At 36.6% G+C, this 24,033-nt stretch overlaps 1 protein-coding gene across 1 annotated transcript in view; it reads left to right on the forward strand.

The window, feature by feature from the left end:
- Positions 1-24,033, forward strand: part of gtdc1 (glycosyltransferase-like domain containing 1) — a 46,374-nt gene extending 22,341 nt beyond the window's left edge. Inside the window, exons 4-10 of the mRNA XM_073845665.1 lie at positions 704-799; positions 921-1,112; positions 9,955-10,064; positions 10,880-11,024; positions 17,376-17,446; positions 17,756-17,847; positions 20,897-24,033. Of these exons, the coding sequence (XP_073701766.1) occupies positions 704-799; positions 921-1,112; positions 9,955-10,064; positions 10,880-11,024; positions 17,376-17,446; positions 17,756-17,847; positions 20,897-20,998 (808 nt within the window). The 3' untranslated portion in view covers positions 20,999-24,033. The remainder of the gene's footprint in view (positions 1-703; positions 800-920; positions 1,113-9,954; positions 10,065-10,879; positions 11,025-17,375; positions 17,447-17,755; positions 17,848-20,896) is intronic.

A 24,033-nucleotide genomic window follows, 5' to 3' on the forward strand; every position in this document is an offset into this window, starting at 1 on the left:
TTTCAAGAAATTGTCACTTATGACTTGTTTTGTGGACCAGGATCACATATGTCTGTTATATCATAATGCTGACTTAAGGGAGTACAAGGTAGGTTATTTAAAATTTTAGCAGTGCCTTCTCTTCTGCTCCACTGCAAAAAATAATAGCGCGTCAGTAAGCATGGGGGAATCTCGCTCTCAAGCAGCTAATTGGCTCGCGTCCATCACACAACCTACAATTAGGACTCGCGGTGCCGTGGAGGCAGCGCATGGGCTGTGCAGTCGCAGAGAACGGAGAAAGTGCTTTCTGCGTTTTATGGATTGCTTTTGGCAGTGAATTATGTGAAAATGTGACTTGTTTTAACTTCTTTAACTTGTAATAATCGTCGTGGTTGCAGAATACATCAGGCCGGTTGTGTGCCTGACATATTTTAAGACCTAGGAGAGAGAAATGCCACATGAGGCCCCGTTTTTCTTTTTTAAAATGTGGTTTTAGTTACCTTTTTTGTTTATTTTGCTCAAACATGTAATGTTCTGACTGGTGCTGCCTATGAATTATTTGCTCCTGATGTTGTTTTTCATTATAGAAATCAACGAAGGTTAGAGGAAAAACAGAATTAGGAATGTGTTTACAGTCATCGCATGTTTTTCTATTTCTTTTTTAAATAGTTTTCCATAGTTTCTCTTATGTTGTTTTATAGGGCTTTTTCCCTTTCGTCCTCAGATTCCTGCCTGCACACAAACGTCTCAGGCATTCAGTGCGGTGTGATGATATCCACGCTTCGGCTACTCAAAGCCACGTTCAAACACCAGCTCCAAGGTAAAGAATGCACTATAATAGTGAAGACTGGTAATGCATTAAAATAGCCAGACTGATTACTTCTTGAGAAATTATGACAAAAGTGACCAAGAGTAAATTACCTTATAATACACCCCTACAGTAATCCAGAGCTCACAATAGACTCTGAGCCACCTGAGAAGAATCCCAATTTGGCCGGACCGCAACAGTCCCTGGAGCCCACGATTGTCACACCACGTCAGATGTTGCAGAAGCAGAATCAGCCGGTGTCTCATGCGTGTGGCGATGAGAAAGGGAGACTTCAGCCACTCCGCATAGTCTGGCCACATCGCTGGTAAGACCTTCATGATAACATTAGAAAAATTATTCATCAAGAGTTCATTTAACATGCATTTATTTATGGAAATTTCGATTTAACAAAATACTTTCAATATTTCACTCATTCCTTTCATTAGCTTTTTATTTAAACTGATTCTTCATTTATAATTATAATGAATTTCAATTTCAGTTTCTTCAACTGTGTGCACTTTTGATCTCGTGGACTTGCCAAATATATATAATTTGTTCAAACAAACACTCACACATCATTTTTTTGGCATAAAAGATGACTCCTTGTTATGACAAGGCTAATTTCATATCTTGCATTTTCCATACTTAAATACACACAAATTGAAACTACCCTAGTGAAAAATAAATGTGCTAAAATGCGTTGTAAAATATATTTATTTAATGCTAAGTATACTACAAAAACCTTTATGTATACAATACATATACATATTATACACTTTTAGTATGCTAAACTGGTATATTTAAAGTATGCTTAATTGGAACATCTAATTTTGCACTTAATTGCATGGAAGAAGTGCTAAAAACCAACTACAGATATTCTTAAGTATATGTGATTATGCTAAAGTGGTATACCTAAGTATACTTTAGGTAGAGTTTAAATAAAGTCCAAATAAAGTTTAATTTAAAATTTTATATCAGTCTCAAGCAATATGTCAGTTAATATGTTAATAGACTTGAACTATACTTGGTATAAAATAAATGCATTTTAAATGTATTACTTTTTTTACTAGGGTAATGCATCATAAAAAGTTTCTATGTTTTAAGTGATATTTATTTAACAAAATAAAAAAAATTCCTGTTTGTTTAAATAAAAATCATTCTCATTAGTTGAAGTGACACTGAAACTGAAACAATTCTAGAAGATTGCTGATCATTTTCATGCAGAAATATTTTTAAACTTTCACTGTTCCCATTAAACAATGCACTCACACAGAAATGTAATTTGAGGACCTTGTTTCTCAGCAGACTTCAAACATGTGTGACATGAAAGCGCCTCAAACATCAACCTGTATACAACTACCATTCTGTGAGTTATTTGCTTTGGACTGTCCAGGGAATTGTTTGACAGTACGGCAGAGGCATGGAAAATGGATAACATGCTTGTTTTGGTACAACATGCATAGATGGACCACTGGTTCGAAGCAGTTTGAAGCGTGTAACGTGTCCAGCGACCCCCTCGATGCTTGTGTAATATATTTCGGCATCATCTCATTGTTTCTCAAATTCAATCTTGGCGAAAGCCACTGTTAGAATATATTATCAGTCACATCAGTGTTCGATTCCTTTCAGAAAAAAAAGTTTGTATGAGCCCCAATTGCAGAGACGGCAACAGAAGAAAATGTCTGTGTCGCTGAGTTTTGTTCACAGGGACCAATGGGGGAGGGATGAGAAAATATTTTATTGCCCGCAGGATTGCTCTGTGGTTTTTGTTGAAGTTTAAATATCTTCCACTCCCCATATTTTAGACCTCCTCTTGGCATGAGTGGAAACCAAACAGCATTGTATCTCTACCTCATCTGCCATGGGCTGAGAAAAAAAGGGAAAAAAGTAACTGTTGCTCAAGCCACATATTTCTCCCATGACTCTTTGCTCATCTCTTGGCAGCGACGACATGTTTCCTTACCAAAAAACACCCATAAATCAGATTAACAACCGAAAAGACCACCGGTGTGGAAGTTTGATGCTGGCACGGGGATTGTGTGATGTTTGTTTGTGTTATGTATCTGTCATTCACCTACTCTTGTATTAGTAACAAAAGCGGCCATTGTGTAATCTCTTCAAAATTGAGCAAAACACAGATGGATTAGCGCTGTTAACATCCGTGCCTCGTAAACGTTGGCTTCGGTCCGACTTAAATTGGGATTTACACAGGGCGAGAGCTGCTGGAAAAATAAGAAGGGGTTTGGATTATCTCTGACAGTGTGTCCCATTTCATCCTTTTTTTTTACAGCCCCTCTTTTTGTCATCATCACTGGTTGCAGATTGTTAATCTCCATGTGGCCTGGATAGGTCTTCATCCGTTGGATTACAGGACTGTCTTATTGCAGGCGCTGACCAGGGCGTATGGTCAGGGAGGGCAGCTGTTTGCAGGTGCATGTGATGAGAGCTTAAATTTGCTTCCGAAAAGCCTGTTTACCTAAGAGGGCGACTTGTTTTTCACGGTTGCCAACTGTTGCGCTTGTTCTTTCAAAGACAGTGACTGTAGTACACCATCAGACAGTCACATGGCCTGGCATGGGCTTTCCCTCTGCCGGACCTTAGTCTTTCAGCCGATCGTTCTGCGCAATTATGCAATGTTTTTTGTTTTTTTCTTCTGTGGCCTGTCTTGAAATCCAGAGATATTTGTGCATCTCTCGTTCCTCCCAGACTGTGCAACAGGCACTAATGACCAAGTAAAAAAGACACAGGCACTGACGCATCACCACACTGTGCTGGCAAGCGTCGTGACTGGTTCCACAACTCCTCCTGCGCCCTGCTCATCGCCAGAGCCGTGCCGCTGAGACCCCCATTAGAGAGGGACGGCGCTTGGAAGGACATGATATGTCGGAATTTTGAAAACGGCACAAAGGGTTTAAACCCGACTTGCGAGCGAAGGCAGGATTCCAGAAAATGTTTGACTTTTGATGTTTGCACACAATTAAAACTAATGAATCAGGGTCATGTTAGAGTAGAGAAGAGAAAAACAAATCGTTTACTGACAGTCAAAACATAACCGAAGACATCAGCCCATACATTTTCTCATCCATTCATGTATAGTTAGTCCCTTATTAGGACCCCGCCACGCACCCCTCTCTGTGAGGGAACGGCGAGAACGATCGACACGGTCACGGTTTGTTTTGTCTTGTTTTACCGGAGGCTTTGCCTCTGCTATTTTCAGCTGACCCTAATCAATCCCCAGATAACCGAATCCTGGGCTTTCAAGAGCCCCATTAATTAGCCCTTTCGCTTCCTTCTGATTTGAATCCTTTAACGTCATGCTTTTGCAGTAAATAGAGTTTGAATTTTAAAACATGCACCTCATGGGTGCGACTTAAAGGGGAATATTTAATCATAGCTGTCTAAATGAGAGGATCATATTCTTTTAAGTGGTACCGGATGACTGCTAATGAGGATTCGCCGGGTCCCTGCAGAACCCTTTTTTTCGTATTTGTTTTATTTGGTTTCTGTCTCATTGCACTCGGAGGTCAAAGGGTAAGAAAATCCCCCATTTTAGTATAGGGAAGTATTTATGCAGGGGGAAGAAAAAAACTTTTAGACATCTACCGCTCAAAAGTTTAGGGTCAGTAAGATTTTATTTTATTTACTCATATTTATATATATATATATATATTTTTTAATAAGTGAGGATGCATTTAAATTGTATGAAAAATCGAAAGTGACAGTAAAGAAATGTATAATGTTGCAAAATTCTATTTCAAATAAATGTTGTTCTTTTGAACTTTCCATTCATCAAAAAATCCTGAAAAAATATCACAGCTTGAGCACCAAATCAACATGTTAGCTATTTAGCTTTTTTGTCATTACAGGAATAATTTACATTTTAAAATATATTAAAACTGAAAAAGTTGTCTTAAATAATTCACAGTACTACTGTTTTTACTGTATATTTGACCAAATAAATGCAGTCTTAAGAGACTAAAAAAAGTTACAGACCCAAAAACTTCTACAATTGTATAATATATTTACTCTATGTTTTATAATAAGTAAAGTAAATAAGTTTATTTATTTTATTATGTATACTGCTTAGAAAGTTCGGGCAATCTGGATTGTTTTTCTTCATACTAGCAGTATAATCTCCTCAAACCTAATTTGGGTCATCTGTAAGTTTACTCACCCCCTTGTCATCTAAGATGTTCTTTCTTTCTTCAGTCGAAAAGAAATTATATTTTTTGAGGAAAACATTTCAGGATTTCTCTCCATATAGTGGACTTCTTTGGTGCCCCGAGTTAGAACATCCAAAATGCAGTTTGAATGCAGCTTCAAAGGCCTCTAAACAATCTAAGCTGAGAAAGAAGGGGGGTCATATCTAGCGAAATCATTGTTTATTTTCTAAAAAAATTACAATTTATACACTTTCTAACCACAGATGCTTGTTTTGTGTAGCTCTGTGTGTACCCTGTGTATTCCGGTTAGGGTATGTAAAAAAACTCCCATCTCATTTTCCAACTTCAAAATCGTCCTACATAGCTGTTTTACCTGATTTTGTAAAGGGCGTTTGCACGTTCACTTTGTAAACACTTGGTCGATACTTCTGCAGCAATGTAGGATGATTTTTTGACATACCCTAACTGTCTTTAACCGGAATACACAGTACACGTAGAGCTAGAAAAGACGAGCATTTGAGGTTAAAAAGTATATAAATTGTCAATTATTTTAGAAAATAATCAGTTGTTTCGCTAGATAAGACTCTTCTTCCTCAGCTGGGATCGTTTAGAGCCTTTTGAAGCTTCATTTAAACTGCATTTTGGAAGTTCAAACTCACGGGCACCACAGAACTCCACTGTATGGAGAGAAATCCTGAAATGTTTCCTCAAAAAATAAAAGAAAGACTGATATGAACATCTTGGATGACAAGGGGGCGAGTACATTATCTGTACATTTTTATTCTGAAAGTGAACTTCTATTTTAAGTGTAGCTCCTTGCAAGTTTCTAATAATTAATCACTAATATGTTTGTGTTTATTAATCTGCATTAATGCCTAGACATCACAGACCAGGCCGCGAGTGCATGTTAGTGAACTCATGTTTACTTGTGTCTGTGCGAGTCTCCTCTCTTCCAGTTTTAGCACGTTGAGCCCCAGCAATCCCTGCATAACATAACTGACATATTAATTAACCCTCCGCTATGCTGTCAGTAGGAAATAAGGCATCATGGCCGCATGAAGGCTGTTTTAGTTACTAGACTGACAGGCTGGGTAATAGGCATCCCTGCAGTCGCCATGTCACCTCCCCGCAGGTCAACCAGTCTTAGTCCGGAGGAGGTAGCAATCACATCCACAATGTAGCGAATCAAAGAGGCTGCAAAATTAATGAGGGAATCAACGTCAAGCCATGGGGGAAAAGGCAACATAAAAGAACCGGAAATGAGAGGAAATAAGCCCTCACTAATACCTCATCTAAGGAGATTCCACCCAAGTGGGAGGTGTCTTTTGTCAAAGTGCTTCTGCCCCGGTAATTGTTTTTGACCTTCAACATCGTCATTTTTTGTGAAGAGAGCTCTTTCTCAGACAGTATACAGAACGGCAGGGCTGACGAGCTCAGAGATTTGTCAAAGCCTCTTTTGTGCGACGTGTATGAGCTCTGTAAAGCCGTTGTTCGGTAGCATACCTCCGCTTTATCAAGAGGATGAGCCGCATGGATCACCACTCGACTGTCAGGGTTTTGAAAGGACTTCAGGCGCGCAGTTTGGGCCAAAGCGGAGGATTTCAAACTCGAGGGTTGTTGCATTCAAAGGAAAGATTCTTCATCAGATGGGTTGTTAGCATGTAGGTTAGCTATGCTAGTCTTTTCGACCGCAGAATAAATCGGGACTATGTTTTGCAGTGGAAAAGTACAAAGTGCACTGAGGGGTTGGAGCATCTTCTTTTTTTTTAATAGAAAAATTGTGGCCTAACATTTTAGACACTCTTTTAAAAAACCTACACTTTAAAAAATGCTGGGTGAAATATGGACAAACTCAGCAATTGGCTTGTTTTGAACCGTTGGGTTGAATGTTTAACCCAATGTTCTGGGTAGTTTTATTTAACTCAACTATTGCTTAAAAATTACTTCATGTGTGTGTATATATATATATACAATCAAGCCCAAAATTATTCATACCCCTGGCAAATTCTGACTTAAAGTTATTCAACCAGCAAGTTTTTTTGACCGGAAATGACACAGTTTTCTCCCAAAAGATAATAAGATGATGTACAAGAGGCATCATTGTGGTAATTAGGGTGCTTTAGAACAGCTTGGACTATTTGGAATGGTATAGAACTTTGGATTTTCCCATAGACTGTGACAGTTTGCAAAGGGTATGAATAATTTTGGACATGCCAGTTTTTGTTCAAATCTAAATAAAAGCTGAGAATTTTTTTTTTTTTTTCCCCCACAATGATGCCTCTTGTACATCGTCTTATTATCTTTTGGGAGAAGCCTATGTCATTTCCGGTCAAAAAACAAAACAAAAAAAAACTTGCTGGTTGAATAAAAGTAACTTTAGGTCAGAATTTGCCAGGGGTATGAATAATTTTGGGCTTGACTGTATATGTGTGTGTATATATATATATATATATGTATGTATGTATATGTGTGTGTGTGTGTGTGTGTGTGTGTTGAAAATGAACATTTATTCATATGTTCAATAAATGAACATTTATTAGTAAGTAGAATAAATAATAATGAAATCATTTTTTAAATGGCTTATTAATAAATATTCACCTCTTGATAATTGCTGATACCTCTAGTGTCTGATTTTTAATTTACAATCTATTTTGGGATAATTTTAAGACAGCCATATATTAATTTTTCAACAATAGTTGAGTTAAATAAAACTCAAATAAAATTTGTAATTTATTTTATTTTATTTTATACATATAGCTGGGCAAGAATACTCAGTGAGTTTCTTATAGTACAAAATAAAACTGAACACATTCTTTGAAGTACTCCTAATTTAATCTTATTAAAACCTGTAAAGTGTGCGTTGCATTTAAAGGCGCACTTCAGACTTCAGAGTGAACTATTTTTGAGGTAGAGAAGCATTGCCAGGGATCGCTGTGAAGCTGCTCACCAGATCTCTTGGCTGAGCTCAGAACTTTAATGGAAGCACACCAGCAATCAGCGGCCTGGCTGGATCACAGTGACAGAACATGTGGCCTCAGCTTCAGATGTGTAATTAAGGTATACGAGCTGGGATTCGAAGAGGAACTTTCAGAACTCTTACCACGCACCTCAAATGTAAATAATTGTATTAGCGTTTCCATTTGTATACACATTCTGAGAAATCAAAATCGAAAATGTCAAACACTGAAATTTCTTCTGAGCTTGTTTTATCGCATCGCAGATTTTACCTTTTCTCAGTGTGTTTTTTATTATTTCCACAAAAACATCGGAACATATGGGTAAACACACAAAAGTTGAAGGTCATTTAAAAAAATAAATCAATGCAAATGGAAAAGGGCTTCTGGCTACAAAATCTGTTTGGATATTTTTTGGTTGCAAAAATAAAACATTAGTTAAATAAAGGTACTTGTTCCACTTTTGGTCACAGCTAAAATTCACTTATTAACAGGGTTGCCAGGTCTGCAAAACAAAACTAGCCCTATTTTGTTATTTTCCATGGTTTTCCTTTTTATCAGGGGTCCCCTCCGTCAATATTGCGTGCAGAGATATAACTCGCAGACTAAAAACAGCACGCATTTCCAGGAGGGAAATGCAGATTTGGCAACATTGCTTATTAAACAAAACTTTCTCTTTATATTCAGCTTTACATTAAAATGATCTTTTATTTGTTGAGAACATCACAGCCATCAAGAAACAGCTGAGGACGCTTATATGTAGACTTAAATGAACCATTAACTTAGACACGCCTTATAAATGTACACTACCAGTCAAAAGATTGTTAATGTTTTTTATAAATGATCATTTTTATCGTTTTTTAATGTTTTATCTGCTCACCAAGCCTGCATTTATTTGATTCAAAGTGCAGCAAAAACAGTAACATTTTGAAACATTTTTACTAATTAAAATAACTGTTCTATTTTAATGTTTTAAAATGTGATTTATTCCTTTGATTTCAAATCTGAATTTATTAGCATCATTATCCAGTCACATGATCCTTTAGAAATCATTCATATATTCTGATTTGCTGCTCTAAAATATGTATTATTATTATTATTATTATTATGTTGAAAACAGCTGAGTAGAATTTTTTTCAGGTTTCTTTAATGAGTAGGAAGTTCAGAAGAAATCTTTTGTAACATTATAAATGTCTTTAGCATCCTTGCTAAATAAAAGTATTCATTTCTATAGTTTCTTTCCCAGAAAAAAAAGTATACAGAGCCCAAGCTTTTGAATGGTATAGTGTATGTTACAAAAGTTTTTAATTTTGAATAAATGCTGATCTTTGGATCTTCTATTCATCAAAGAATCCTGAAAAAAAATGTACTCAGCTGTTTTAAATATTGATAATAATCATAATAACAAGTGTTTCTTTAACAGCAAATCAGCATATTAGAATGATTTCTGAAGGATCTTGACACTGAACACTGGAGTATAATGATGCTGAAAATTCAGCTTTGAAATCACAGGAAAAAATTACATTTTAAAATTTATTCAAATAGAAAACAGTTATTTTAAATAGTAAAAATATTTTGAAATTGTACTGTTCTTTCTGCACTTTGGATCAAATAAATGCAGGCTTGGTGAGTAGAAGAGACTTCTCAAAAAACAAAAATCTTACAGTTCAAAAACTTTTAACTGGTAGTGTATGTTCTAAGAATGTTCGTTTTCTTCTGTTGTTGTTTTTTTTTTTTCTTCTTCATTTTAACTTGTGCTTTTATCTTGGTATTGACATACTATGCATATTGTTGACTTGTGTATGAAATGGCTTGTGATGTTCTTCATTTATAAAACATTTGTAAAACACTTTAGATAAAACTGTCAGCTATATGATTTAATATTAAATATGACGGGTAGTGGGTTTTATTTTCTACACATGATTTTTGAACTCTCTTTTGGTAGTATTTTTGTTGCTTTCCTGCTACTAATTAATTTGTAATTAAGTTATTGTTTTCAAATGTGAAATAGTGAGTGTTTTGTTTCTGCTGTTTCTCTGTCTGGCTAAAGGGAACATGACAAAGACCCACAGCTGTTCTTCCAGACCTTACTGAAACTCAAAGAACGACAGCTGAGCTTTGAAGTTTCGGTCCTGGGAGAGACCTTCACTGACGTTCCAGGTACATCATGTGCTGTGGGGATTAGAGACGGGGATATAATTAAACAATTAAGTGATATTGCATTTCGACAACAGTTCTTTCTGACAAAATGTTCCAGTTCGTTTTTCCAGCCATAAAGCTTTTTTTCCTTCAGATCTGTTTGCTTGCTCACATACTTATTTACTTACTTAGTGACTTACCTTTTTGGTTTTACTTTTCAAAGAATGATTTAGTTGTTTGACACCTCTGATGTCATGCACAAATGTAATTACATGTTTAACTTTGAAACAAATTTGTTAAGTACATCACTTTAGGTTCAAAGATCTTCTGTTTATTGCACACAGGCAACATTTTCATTGGCAAAATACACTCCCCATTAGTGGACAATTATGTTTTAATATCTTTCGGACAGTCTTGAGTATTTATGGCGTTGTGTTCATTTCATTTATGTGCCCACACACTCGAACGCTGCCAAAGCCAGACTTACAGGAAACACAATCTCTTATATTGAGATGCGAACTTTTATCGCAGCATAAACAGCTGCAGGACCAAAAGAAATAAACAGATCGTAAAGGTTGCTCATGTTATGAAATTATGTTTACGATTGCTCGGAAGGCAATCGCACTGAAACGGTTTTAATCTATTTTGATTTTGCTAATAGAATCACATTATTGATTATTTGTGCCCTTCTCCGTTTTACCTCCAAATTTATGATGACCTTGCTTATTTTATCTCCTCGCAAAATATGACCAAAACTTTAAACATCCCTCTCTCCGCTAATTACTACACATCGATATTGAGGCTTCTGTCCCTTTCTCCGTTTCTTCCCACTATAGACATCTTTTCAGAAGCCAAAGAACAGTTGGTTGACCACATCCAGCACTGGGGTTTCATGCCCAGTAAGGAAGATTACCTCAAAGCGCTGTGCCAAGCAGATGTCGTCGTTTCCACGGCCAAGCACGAGTTTTTCGGAGTAGCAATGTGAGTTTCATCTGCTGTCTGTCACAGAAATATGTTCTCTCCAAACAGAAAGTCACCACAATGGTTTATTTATGTGTATTAGCATAAGTGTCGATTGCTATTTTTATGAAATTTATAAAAAACACGTCAGTCTCGCTGAATTTAGTCATTCATGTTTGTAAATTACCACAGAATTCATAATAACTACTGTTTGTTTAGTTTATGAGGAACAATACAAAATCAAAGCTGATGCAGAAAGACCTTTTCCATCATGTCACATTTGAAAGTCCCCATGATTATCATAATTATAGTTTTTTTTGGCTTTTAGTATGAATATGTTAGCCTTAAGGTTATCCAATGGATAATCCTAGTGTGCTCCAAAACAATGACAAAATATACATTTAGAAGATATAAGCATTTAAAACTTAGTCTCTAACTTCTGCCAATGTGGAGCAACGATTTTGATGACATCACCCTGCACCCTGCATCTCATCAAACTTTCTGTCCAATCAAATGCTCTCTAGAATCCGACAAGTCCCGCCTCCTACACTATAAATACACACTGTAACTGCGGCTGAAATTCATCACTTGTTCACAGAATTTGTATTTTATGTACGGTGAATGGCACATAGTGCACTATATAAGGGATAGGGAACGATTAAGACAGTTTAAATATGCTCCGTCCAGAGAGACACATTTGACAGAATGTCTACACAGAATGCTGTTTTATATATAAATTATGCGATATGGATGAGATTGTGGCTGTCACACACTGTCAAATGCGGCTTTACCCAACTCATCGGCTCTGGCCCAAGCTGTGATATAAACAAATGCTATTGGCTATTTAAAAAGGGAGGCGGGACTGCTGGATATGTCCCACCCAAGCGGCAACCTCTCGCTCTCTTATTGAAATCAGCACGGAAGTGACTTAAACTGCAATTCATTGACTGACTGCTAGAGAGTGGCTCCAAAAGGGAGTCAATCCCATAGACTTCCTATGTTAAAATGCCCAAATTTACAGCAGAAAAAAAATATGTTTACAGCCTGGTACAAAAAGTGGTTTTGGTCTATATAGCTAATTTCACCCTACATGTCAACTGTGAGGGGGGTGAATTGTTTTATAACTCATCCGTTTAAGTTATATTAAGCCTTAAAGTTCTGCATAATTAAGGGCGTGGCCACTTGAGTGACAGGTGGATTGCCGCTGCTGTCACCACTGTCGCGCTAGGTGGGTGTGGTTTTAGCAACCAGCTTAACCCACGTCCCGCCTCTTTGCCCATTTTTCAATTATCCGGGAGTGACGCGAGGTGGCGCAATTCCAAGATGGCGACGGCCGACTCCCGCCCACTATGAGCTTCAAAAATGCTCTTCAGAAACCTATCCATATTTTTTACAATCTATGGTCCCACCCTGTCTTTGTTTCAGTTGAAATTATGTCAACATATAGAATAACGCTGTGTGTTTCAAAGCAATGCAGTGGACCTTTAATGTGAAGATTACCTTGAGTAGTTCTCCAAAGCCCAAACAGGCCCAGAAAAGTTCATGCTGTAATTGAAAGGTTGCTTTCAATCCCAGAGGCCTGCCCTCTCTATCCGGTGGTGTTTCACACTCAGGAGGGTACTGTATGTGTTTTGGAGGGACCTTTGAAAGCACCACCCTTGATGTGTTCAGCATCGCCCGGATCAATATCTTCAGTCACCTGTGCTTGACGTTTGAAGAGTTTGTTTGATAATGCCCAGGGCTGAGATAGCACTGATTCAGAGTGCTCTAGCAGGGGCTCGTGCCACACTGGGGAATTCAGTCATCCTTGTTCTGTACATTAAATGTATACATCCTATTAGATGACAGCACTGATGAATCTTCTGGGCCGTGATATCGATTGGATGGAAACATCCTTTGCTTTGCGAGGTAACAGTTTAGACTCGTGTTCCCTCTGGGACTCTTACTACATACGGCTGAGGTTGTTCTCGATTTCATTAGATCAAAGTCCGGTGGAGAGGAGGAACAAGGAGACTCCTCAGCTGTGTGTGTTTTACGTTTATGTCCTCAGGCGATGTGAGCGTTCAAACACTGATTAAACACCTGCTTTCGGCTTTTCTTAATAATGTTTAACTTTTGAAAAACATCTCGTTTGAATTGAGCTGAATATGGGTAATTAATGCTTGGATGTTTCCTTAACTATGAGCATGTGATGAAATTCAGTTAACACTTTAGATTAGGAAACGCTATTTACTATTAAAGGGATGGTTCACCCAAAAATGAAAATTCTGTCATTAATTACTCACCCTAATGTTGTTCCAAACCTGTAAGACCTTTGTTCATCTTCAGAGCACAAATTAAGATATTTTTATTAAAATTGGAGAGCTTTCTGACCCTGAATAGACCGCAATACAACTGACATGTTCAAGGCCCGGAAAGGTAGTAAGAACATTGTTAAAATAGTCCATGTGACATCAGTGGTTCAACCTTAATTTTAAGAAAAAAAAAAAAGACTTTATTAAACAATTAATTTCCGTGTGGCTGTTCAATTCTGAAATTTTTGTAATCGTTTCTGATTCCTGTTTCTGGAGTCAACAGGATTCGATACCAAGAATCGATTTCTCACTGTTGTTTTCTATTCTTTTCCAGTTCTTGTTTTTTAAATTTGGAGGAATCTAGTTTCATCATGACTGCAGGATATAAAGTAGAAAGTAGCCTTCTCATAATATGAAGCTTTTCAGCTCTGATTGGTTTAAAATTGTAGTTTTGTCTTCATTGCCCATGAAATTAGTCATAGCCCACAGCTGAGCTGTGGACATGCGTTTATTGCATGAATGGAACAAGTACCTACAATACATGTGCACAGTTTAGCTGAAAGATCAAGTTTACTTTAACTGTATTGCGCAAAAGTACAAGTATTTTTGAAACAAAATAACCAGAACATTAACAACAACACTGATATAAGACTGATAATGGTTTAGGCCTATCTGTCAATCAAATACGCTCTTGGCCATGGTGTGCTCTCTGTGTTTTCTTTCAGAATTTGGCTAATAGAAGGTTAAATAAAATGCATTTTATTAAAGATGGAAATAAGATCCTTGATCACGTTATGGTCCATTCTGTCATGCAGTGCTCAAAATTGTGTACAAAATAAGCCAGTTCCAATATAATAAAACGATGCATTCCAAAAGAACATTTTCATGGAAAAGAATCAGACTTCTAATCACTATTAGCGAACAAGAGATAATCTAATTAGATACTTCTCAAACGGAAGGCTGCATACTCAAACGAGCTTAGTACAGAATCATTTACGTGAATCAACGTTCCACAACGTTTGATGACGTAGCAGCCGAGATATGCAGCCTTCGTAGGATGCAACCTTCCGTTCGAGAAGCACCCAGATAAGCTTTGTTGAACTGAAAGCAGCTCTGAATGAGTTGATTCCCCTTGATGGACTCTTGATTCCCAACACCTTGGAATCTATTCTTTTTGGAATCGATTCCCAGCCCTACGTGTCAGTCCTCAACACGTGTTCAACGCATATGCATTATTTTTGTTTTCTTTGCGCACAAAAGGGACATTATGGTTGAACCACTGATGCCACATGGACTATTTTAACAATGTCTTTGGGCCTTTCTTGGCCTTTAAGGTGTCAGTTGCGTTGCTGTCTATTCAGGGTCAGAAAGCTCTCGGATTTCATCAAAAATATCTTAATTTGTGTTCCAAAGATTAACAAAGTTCTTATGGGTTTGAAACGACATGAGGATAAGTAATTATTGAAAGAATTTTTATTTTTTATGCCAACTTACCCTTTAACTAGTTGACTTATTCTGTATGACCATTTAGCTGCCTAAATTATGGCTTGGTTTGAAACTTGGTACAATTAAATAGTTCATAAGATTTATTAGTAATACTTCCCTTTTTTTGTTCACTTCTTTTATTTTATGTCAAGCATGGTCCTTACTGATATTGTTGTATCCTGCATAACAAACTCAAAAAATGTAAAAATTAAAAAAAAAAAAATAGTTTGTGAAATAATGGCATCAACAGTTATTTCAACCAAATTTTATAGGCAGGGGCTATTTGCACTCAGTGGAAATAGTGATAGAGGTTATTTACACTAAGTGCAAATAGCGATAGATGCTATTTACAATAAGTGCAAATAGTAATGGATGTTATTTACACTAAGTGCAAATAGCTATAGTTTATATTTACACTGTTAAAATAGCAGGATTTTCTGCTATTTATACTACTTATTGCAAATAGTGGCAACTATATGCACCTCAGTATTGTAGTACATTATAAAGCAGTATGCAATAACAAATTTCGGATGTGATATGAGATTTGAAAATGGAGAAAAAAAGTTTGGCAAAAGGCGGATTTCAACTTGGGTCAATCAGAAATGACTAAAGAATGCTTTTTACCATCTACGTCACTGGAGCTGTTGTTAGAGCATCGTCTTTTGTAGTGTTGACTACCCCAAACACACGTTGGTGGGCCGAGTTAGTGTAGCCTCTGCCAACAAGGCACACTGTTTGCACTTGGTGTAAATAAACACTCCAAATTTTAAATGTAATTTCTGATATAAGACTGGAGCAAAGGGTACAACAATAATGTGTACATAGTGTAATAGATTTGAAAAAGCAGAACAAATAATTGATGAAGGCATGATAAAGTTTCCAAGACTTTTAATGTGGCCTTCATATAACAAAACAAGTTCAAATCAACCCCTGTGACATAAAAGTGGCTGAAGTTGAAGAAACATCCACTTTCTAAATCAATTTTGCTACAAAGGACTGATGACATGAGAAAGAGGCCGTAAGACCTCAGAACTCGAATCACCTGCTCAAATGCTTTCGCCAATCAGTCCTTGCTTCTCATTGGTCAACTCGCCGCCACGCAAGGGGACTTTTCTCCACCGTGTTCTGTCCTCGTTATTGTGGAAATTAGCCTAATCTGATTAATTGTCAGCAGACGCCCATCCGTGCCCTCCAGAAAAACAGTAAGGCAGCCAAGCAGAATGATCGCCTAATTATATTTGAGATGAAAAGCCTGATAAGCATTTGCACGCTCACACATTAACTGCATTGACATGGAACTGACCTTAATCAGTTTCATACGACGGGCTGTCATAGACTCCAGCCGAGCGACTTTGATTTACTGTGTTCACTGTGAATTTGATCAGGGAACGGGATGTTGACGTTGCAGAGTAGGTAATACTACACTAAACCTTCACTGTCTGGTGTTTGCTCAAGGACGGTGACTGTTGTGCTTTTGTTTTTCTTTTTCCTTTCTAGAGAAATTATAGCAAGGCAATGTGTTCTTTTTGTTGTTTTTCTTCCAACTGGGTTATAATTTGTCGGAATAAAGAGATGTGAACAAAAGTGGATGTTTTATTGCTTTGGTGCGAAAAGAAAATGCATTACTACTTTTAACTTAACATGGCATCTCAAAAATAAAGATAGCCATTTATCACATTTTTTTATGTAGGAAGCATTTAAACAAAGTGCAGACAGATGCAAGAAAGGTCAGCAGGTCAGACATGTTGCCCACCTTTGACCAAAACTGGTTGATCCATGACTTCTGCAGGATTGCACTCAAAAAAAACGAAAGAAATATGTGTGCTTTGTTTTCCTATGTCACAGATCTGAAGGTCCACTGTTAGCATTCTATGAGCGACCATTAAATATGCAACAATACAAACCACTTTGAAGCACAACTTTGCTGAGGCGTTTCCCAAATCCACAGGATTGTTCGAGGAGATTTGTCCCATTGCTCAATCAGAATTTTGAAATTTCAGCCGTGAATGGCAGAGGGCTAATCGGATATTAAAATATGCATGGTTTTAGCATGGGAAATGAGATGAGGATCTGATGGTGAAGGGAGAGATGGATAGACTCATTAAATATTAATACTCATTCTACAAAATATTTAAACAGCCGGTCATTTCCACTGCCAGCAATAGGGGTTCAAATGAGTTGAATCAGTTGGGAGCAAAGTTTGCCCTAGATTGAACTATTTGATGAACTAAAAGCATGAGATAGTGTGTAAAACTATGCCATAGTTATGAGGTAGCATTACGAGAGTTCATTAGGTATTTGAATTAGTAAAATGATTTGAAATGCTTTGATCTGCTGTGGATAAAGGTTGATACTGATCAAGGTGTAGTACAAGGTGCCGCTTTATCCGGCGGGTGGTAAGTTGAAAAAATAACCTTCCCTCAGCCAGCTATGACAGCTTTCTTCAGTACTGGCAACTGTTTTGGTTTGTTGTCAGCTTCATAGCTCTAAACTTCTATGGTGCTCTTTCAGAAATTGCTAATTAGAGAAATGCAGCCAAGACATTTCAATACATTTGCTCAGAATCGTATATGACATAAATCTTCTCTTTCAGGTTAGAAGCGGTCCATTGTGGTTGTTACCCCCTGTGTCCGAAGGCTTTGGTCTATCCTGAAATATTCCCTGGTAAAAAAAAATAAAAAAAAAAATCTTTCATTTCCATGATTTCATATGCAAAAGGAGATTTATTGTCACAGGCGAAGCTGCTATGTTCAACTTCTGTATATAATGACTTATTCATCTTAAAGCACAATCGAAGAATTTGCTATAAACCATTCTGGCATTTTTATATAAATAAGTAAATATAACCACAGTTCAATAATGTACAGCATCACGCAGCATGGTGTCAGCTGAATTTTTAATGTTGAAAGTGCCTGCGATCTCATCTGCTCTTTGAGGTTTCTGACTTATCAAATATGTATTTTCCTCTTGTAGCAACATATCTGTATTCAACACCTGAACAGCTGTGTAAAAGACTACAAGACTTCTGCAAGCGTCCGGAATTAGTCAGACAACATGTTACACAGGTAAACAATGCTTATTTTGCTGGGAATCAAATCAAGCGCAAATACTCCTACAGAGAATTCTAACATGTTTAGTGCTTTTTAGTCATAAAATACCATGATGAATAAACATTCATTGGGAATACTAATACATGTAATTAAAAACTAGAAAAATATCTACCTTTTTTTTTCCTGTAAGAGTGGGCATGGCCATTTGTAAATTGTATGGGTCTGGCTTCCAGTCTCATCCGCTTCCAGCCATTTTTAGTTGTACAAAACAGTTCGTTTTGCTACTTGATATTACTAGAAACTAGAAAAATATCTACCTTTTTTTACTGTAAGAGTGGGCACGGCCATTTGTAAATTGTATGGGTCTGGCTTCCAGTCTCATCTGCTTCCAGCCATTTTTAGCTGTACAAAACAGTTCGTTTTGCTACTTGATATTACTAGAAACTAGAAAAATATCTACCTTTTTTTACTGTAAGAGTGGGCACGGCCATTTGTAAATTGTATGGGTCTGGCTTCCAGTCTCATCTGCTTCCAGCCATTTTTAGCTGTACAAAACAGTTCGTTTTGCTACTTGATATTACTAGAAACTAGAAAAATATCTACCTTTTTTTACTGTAAGAGTGGGCCTGCACGGGCCTTAAATCTAAGCCCTAGCCCGGCCTTGGCCAGAGACGCACTGGCTGTAGCCCGGCCCTTGTCCGATCAGCTTATCAAAATTTTTGGGCCGAGTCCGACCCGAAGCCCGTCTTTTTTTCCGTCAAACAACTCATACTGTTACAGCCATTAAAATAGACCAGATCTGTATTTGATAGAAAGTTTATGTTTTTTCGTTTCGTTTTTTTTTAATCAGAATAATTTAGAGAAATGTTTGGAGGTTTTTTTTGTTTGTTTTTTAAATGTAAGTTTTAGTTTTTTAAGTGACATCGATATCCAAGCGGTATGTGGTCCACAGTGATTTTACTCAATTTAACCAACCTATATATCAAATCAACACTTGACTACAATACAATCCACAGATATGAAACAAACATCAATATATCACAATGTTAGATTTATAGTTTATTATCACCATCTCAGAACAAAGGCATTTCGAACAAAAATAGAGCGCAGGGCAGGCAGCTCTGCTGCGCAAAACCGGAACATGCAAAGTCGCAGTGGTAAAGTAAACGAATAATGAACAAATATATAAAGAATAAATAGTAATATAGAAAACTTCAAAAACACAACTTCACCACGTGGCTGGAAATCTCTATGTGGCGCAGAGTATGTCAGAGGAGTGGAGCGGCAACAATTTCCTGCTCCCGCTCCACTCCTTGCTCACTGATATCAGAAAGCGTCAAAAAAAATTCAGTATGTTTTAAAATGTAACAGCCCTGTTCATAAATTAATAAAATAAAATAACAGGACAGTGTTAAACACTAGTGTGCAATATTTGTTCCTAACACATGTCAAGCTAATAATTGTCAGCATTAAAAGAGTATAATTGCTGCTTTTTGCAGTGCAAAGTTTGTATTGAAAATAACAATACGTTTTCGTCAGTTATTTTACCTACGGATCGCTGCATTTCTTACAGATTTCTGCTCATTCAAAATCGGATACGATTTCATTTGTTTTAATGCATTATTGACAGAGCGATTGCGTGTGAATAAGTGTTGTACAAAACAGTTCGTTTTGCTACTTGATATTACTAGAAACTAGAAAAATATCTACCTTTTTTGTCCTGTAAGAGTGGGCATGGCCATTTGTAAATTGTATGGGTCTTTCTTCCAGTCTCGTCCGCTTCCAGCCATTTTTAGCTGTACAAAACAGTTTGTTTAGCTGCTTGATATTGCTTGAAATGGATGTGTCTTACCATTTTATTTGAATGCATTATCATAAGTATGAACACACTGGTTTGTAGTGTAAACTTCACATATCTCACCATCAACTGGTGGATCACAAGTCTGTTCTAATAGGGGGGAAAAGCAATGCTAGGTCATGAAAGGTCATGCATTCACTGTAATTTGATATAAATTTGCCACATGTAAAAGTTTTGTTGCAAAAAAATAGGCTACATTAAATGTATTGTAATATAATATAGTTAATATATGTGGATTATTGACTTAAAAAAACACAATATATTAAATAAATATGCTACATTCAAAATAATTTTCTTCAGCTGCATTTATTTGATCCAAAATACAGCAAAAGCAGTAATATTTTGTTATATTTTTACTATTTAAAAATTTGAATGTATTTTAAAATGTAATTTAATATGATCAAAGCTAAATTTTCAGCATTATTAGTCCAGTCTTTAGTGTCACATGATCCTTCAGAAATCATTCTAATATGCTAATTTGCTGTTCAAGAAACATTTATTATTATTATTATTATTATTATTATTATTATTATTATCAATATTTAAAACCATTTTTTTCAGGATTCTTTGATTAATAGAAAAATCTAAAGATCAGCATTTATCTAAAATAAAATAAGAAATTATTGAAATTAATACTTTTATTTAGCAAGGATGCTTTCAATTGATCGAAAGTGATGATAAGGACATTTGTGATGTTAAAAAAAAGATTTCGATTTTACATCAGTTCTGTTCCTCTGAACTTCTTAACATAATAATAAATGTTTTTTGAGTAGGAAATCAACATTAGAATGATTTCTGAAGGATCATGTGACTTGAGTAATGATGCTAAAAAATCAGCTTTGAAATTACAGGAATAAATTACATTTTAAAATATATACAAATTGTAAACAGTTATTTTAAATAGTAAAAATATTTCACAATTTTACTGTTTTTCCTGTGCTTTGATTTAAATTAATAGAGGCTTGGTGAGCAGAAGAGTCTATTTAAAAAAAAAAAAAAACTGTAAATACATATGTAAGCACATTTTCGATTTAAAGTTTTTATTTTTTTAACTGGCCTGGGTCCCACTTGGTGTCAAATAAAATGATTAAAATCTCCTTCCTGAAGCAAACCCATTTGAGAGCCACTGCTTTCTGTCAAACACTTCTGCTGTTCTCTGCTTTTTCCATCTCTTTCCCCTTTATTCTCTGACTCTCTTTTTCCTAGGTGAACCTCGACGCTTTCTCCTGGGACACTCTGGGGGACAGTTTCAGATCTCTCCTGAGAGCCGACAGCGATAGGATGTTAACAGAGGAGCAAACGTCATGACGCGACCCCCCAAGAAATACAATATGATTTAAAATCCAGCCTCATTGAGAAAGAAAGTTTATGACCCGAAAAAACCTCTCTACCTCTGTGCTCTTATTGAAGAAAAACATGTATATGTGATTTTAATGTTCTCATATGCCGGAAGAAAGCAACTTTATATTTGCGGTTAATGGAAAAAAGAACAAAGTAAAAATAAACAATCAAAAAACCTGAAACCGCTTTCGTGTTGCGCCTAGGCGGGCCCACCTCATATTTCGGTTCATATCCATTTTTATCCTTTGTGCCGGAGGACTCCAGCCTGGAATTCTGGAGTCTTCGGTTCCCACTCCGACAGAGCGGCAGCCAAGTTGCGGCTTGAAACGTTGTGGGCTCTTGCTCCACCTGAGGTTGCCAGGTTGTGACAAAGTCCCCTGAGGCTCAGTAAAGGTTGATGCAAGGCTTCCCCAGGACTGTGGTTGAATCTAAATATGGTTCTTTTATTTTCCTTGCGTCGGAGATCTGGCTGTACGTTGCAACCGGGAACCCGCTGCATAATTAAGGGGGCATGGTAACTAGCTATTTATATGTTTTTGCAAAATGTAAAATCTGGGCAAACTAACAATGGCCTGTCAGATTTTCCATAAAGATGTAAGTGTCTGCTTTCACATCACAGCAATGCCACAATCACACGGCCCACTTCAGGCCTGCCAACATATGTGTTATTAAAAGAGGCCTGACTTTTATTGCCAGAGTTATTGAAGGATTCCTCCTCCTTTATTATCAGACATTCTCTCAATAAAGCTGCGGACTTTCTGACGTTATTATTTCAGATGCATCGATTATTCAGGTGCGCCGGACGAAGGATTCGAATTAAAGGCTCAAATATAATCACGCCGCCGTCTTCTCGCACGCATCCAAGATTAGTCTCATTACTCCTCATTAGATAGCACTGCTTCCTTTACAGCTCTTAGAAAAATAGTCCTAATATCCTACCTCCATATGTAATGTATTTTAGGGGGTCAGTGAGGTACTTCTGTGTCCCGTATGATATTTAGTGTGAGTTATCAAAGCATTATCACTTATGGCTCTTTTTGTTCATCCTTGTGTTATTTATAAGAAGCAGATGAATGCGATTGACCCGTTTCCACCTTATCTGACATTGTCAGATGAATTTGCCATCTACTCCGGGCCGACCTGAGGTCAGGACCTAATGACGCCATAAAGCCTATAACCTGCCGTTTCGGCACAAAATGTCACCCCACATATAAAAAGTTAATAGCAACCTCTATAAAACTCAGTGCACATTAAACCATTTCATTGGCCTGTTGCTGTTTTCTCACTGATGGTGTTCTAGGGATATGAAGCTAATTTAATGCCGGCCGAATTCGATGGCAAAACAAATGGTATTAAGACTTGTGCGGTCTTCTTGTTTTTCCCCCTACAGTTCTAGTTTGGTGACCCACTGGAGAAGCACAGAGCTTGGAAAGCTGCCATTCACATTATATGACTACATTTGTAGATATTTTCATCGCTGACAGGGGAATCACTAAAGTGAATTTGGTCTGATACAGCTTCAGATATAAATACTTGTCTGTTACGATTTGAGGTTAAATATAATATTCAGACCTTTCAACTTTATCAGATAATGGTTTCAATTATTGGATACTTGGAAGTGAAGGTAAGATTACTTTTAGCATTCTCTGTCATTTCTAACTTCACTGCTGTAACCAGAACAGAATTTAGAGCAGCAAGTCACTGCAAATGAAATGGCGCAGAATCATCACAGCCTCTGAAGAAACCAGCAAAAGGATTTAGGAAATGGAAAATGGAAATGGCACTTTAATGAGAACCCTCGAGTTCTGACTTGAGCAAAATTTAGTGGTCACAGTACAGTTTGAGCGTGGCTGTCACCAAATTAAGAAGCGTTTATTTTTTCATATGTATTAAAAATGTATTTATTTTAAAAATGTTTTTCTAATTACTGTTTTTTTAAAGGGAATAACCTTATTTTAACCTTCTAGTCAAGGGATAGCTTTTTATTATTATTATTATTATTATTATTATTATTTATTGTTCTCTAGATAAGTTCAGCTCAGTACCACATAGGAGAATATTTATTATAATATTTATCTGGGAAAATACTTTGAAACTGCGTGTATTTTAAAGCTTAAAAGTGCCGCGAAACTGTCATTGGCATAGGTATTATTTTTTATTATTTATGGTTCTCTAGATAACTTCAGCTCAGTACCACATAGGAGAATATTTATTATAATATTTATGTGGAAAATACTTTGAAACGGCGTATATTTTGAGGCTTTATAGAATGCAGCGAAACTGTCATTGGCATACATCTAGAAAATATGACGCTTTAACCATACTTGTACACGTCTTAGACAGTTTTACACATATTAAACAAATAAATACACATTTACTTACCAAATTTGTTGATTGTCTTCACCAGGTCTCATGGTAAGTGATGTTAAGAACGCAATATTGTTATTGAATTGATTCAACACATTTTTTAAAGTTAAGGGGGCAAAAAGTTCAGTCAACTTACAAATTAGTTGAGAGAGTAAAAAGCTTGTTAAATGTTAAGTAGGGCTGCAACGATTCCTCGATTGTATTGGAGTATTTGATTTAAAAAAATCCTGGAGTAATCGGCAAAATACTGGGAGTTGCGTATATTCCATATTAAACCCATTTAAAAATCATTTTATTAATATTCTTAATATTGCTATTAAGAATTCACAAATGCTACGATTCAATTAAATGATTATACTGTATGCGATGCATGTGTAATATATGCGCTTTAATTATGTACGTGCATGTAGGTTATTACATTGAGTGGCTCCATTGACAGTAAATGCTGCTACACAAACTGTTATCATTTACATGTGTATGGAGCGTCTGTAACTCTATCTCTCTATGTTGTTGTGAGTTCGGGTTTATTATAACGTTCATCTGGGAACCCAAGGTGCCATATTTCATCAGATTTGCAAGGTAAACCATTTATAAACCTACGCAAACACAGGAGATTACATCAATAGCAATCTCAG

The sequence above is a fragment of the Garra rufa genome, chromosome 8 (genome assembly GCF_049309525.1).
Source record: "Garra rufa chromosome 8, GarRuf1.0, whole genome shotgun sequence".
Classification (NCBI taxonomy): Eukaryota; Metazoa; Chordata; class Actinopteri; order Cypriniformes; family Cyprinidae; genus Garra; species Garra rufa.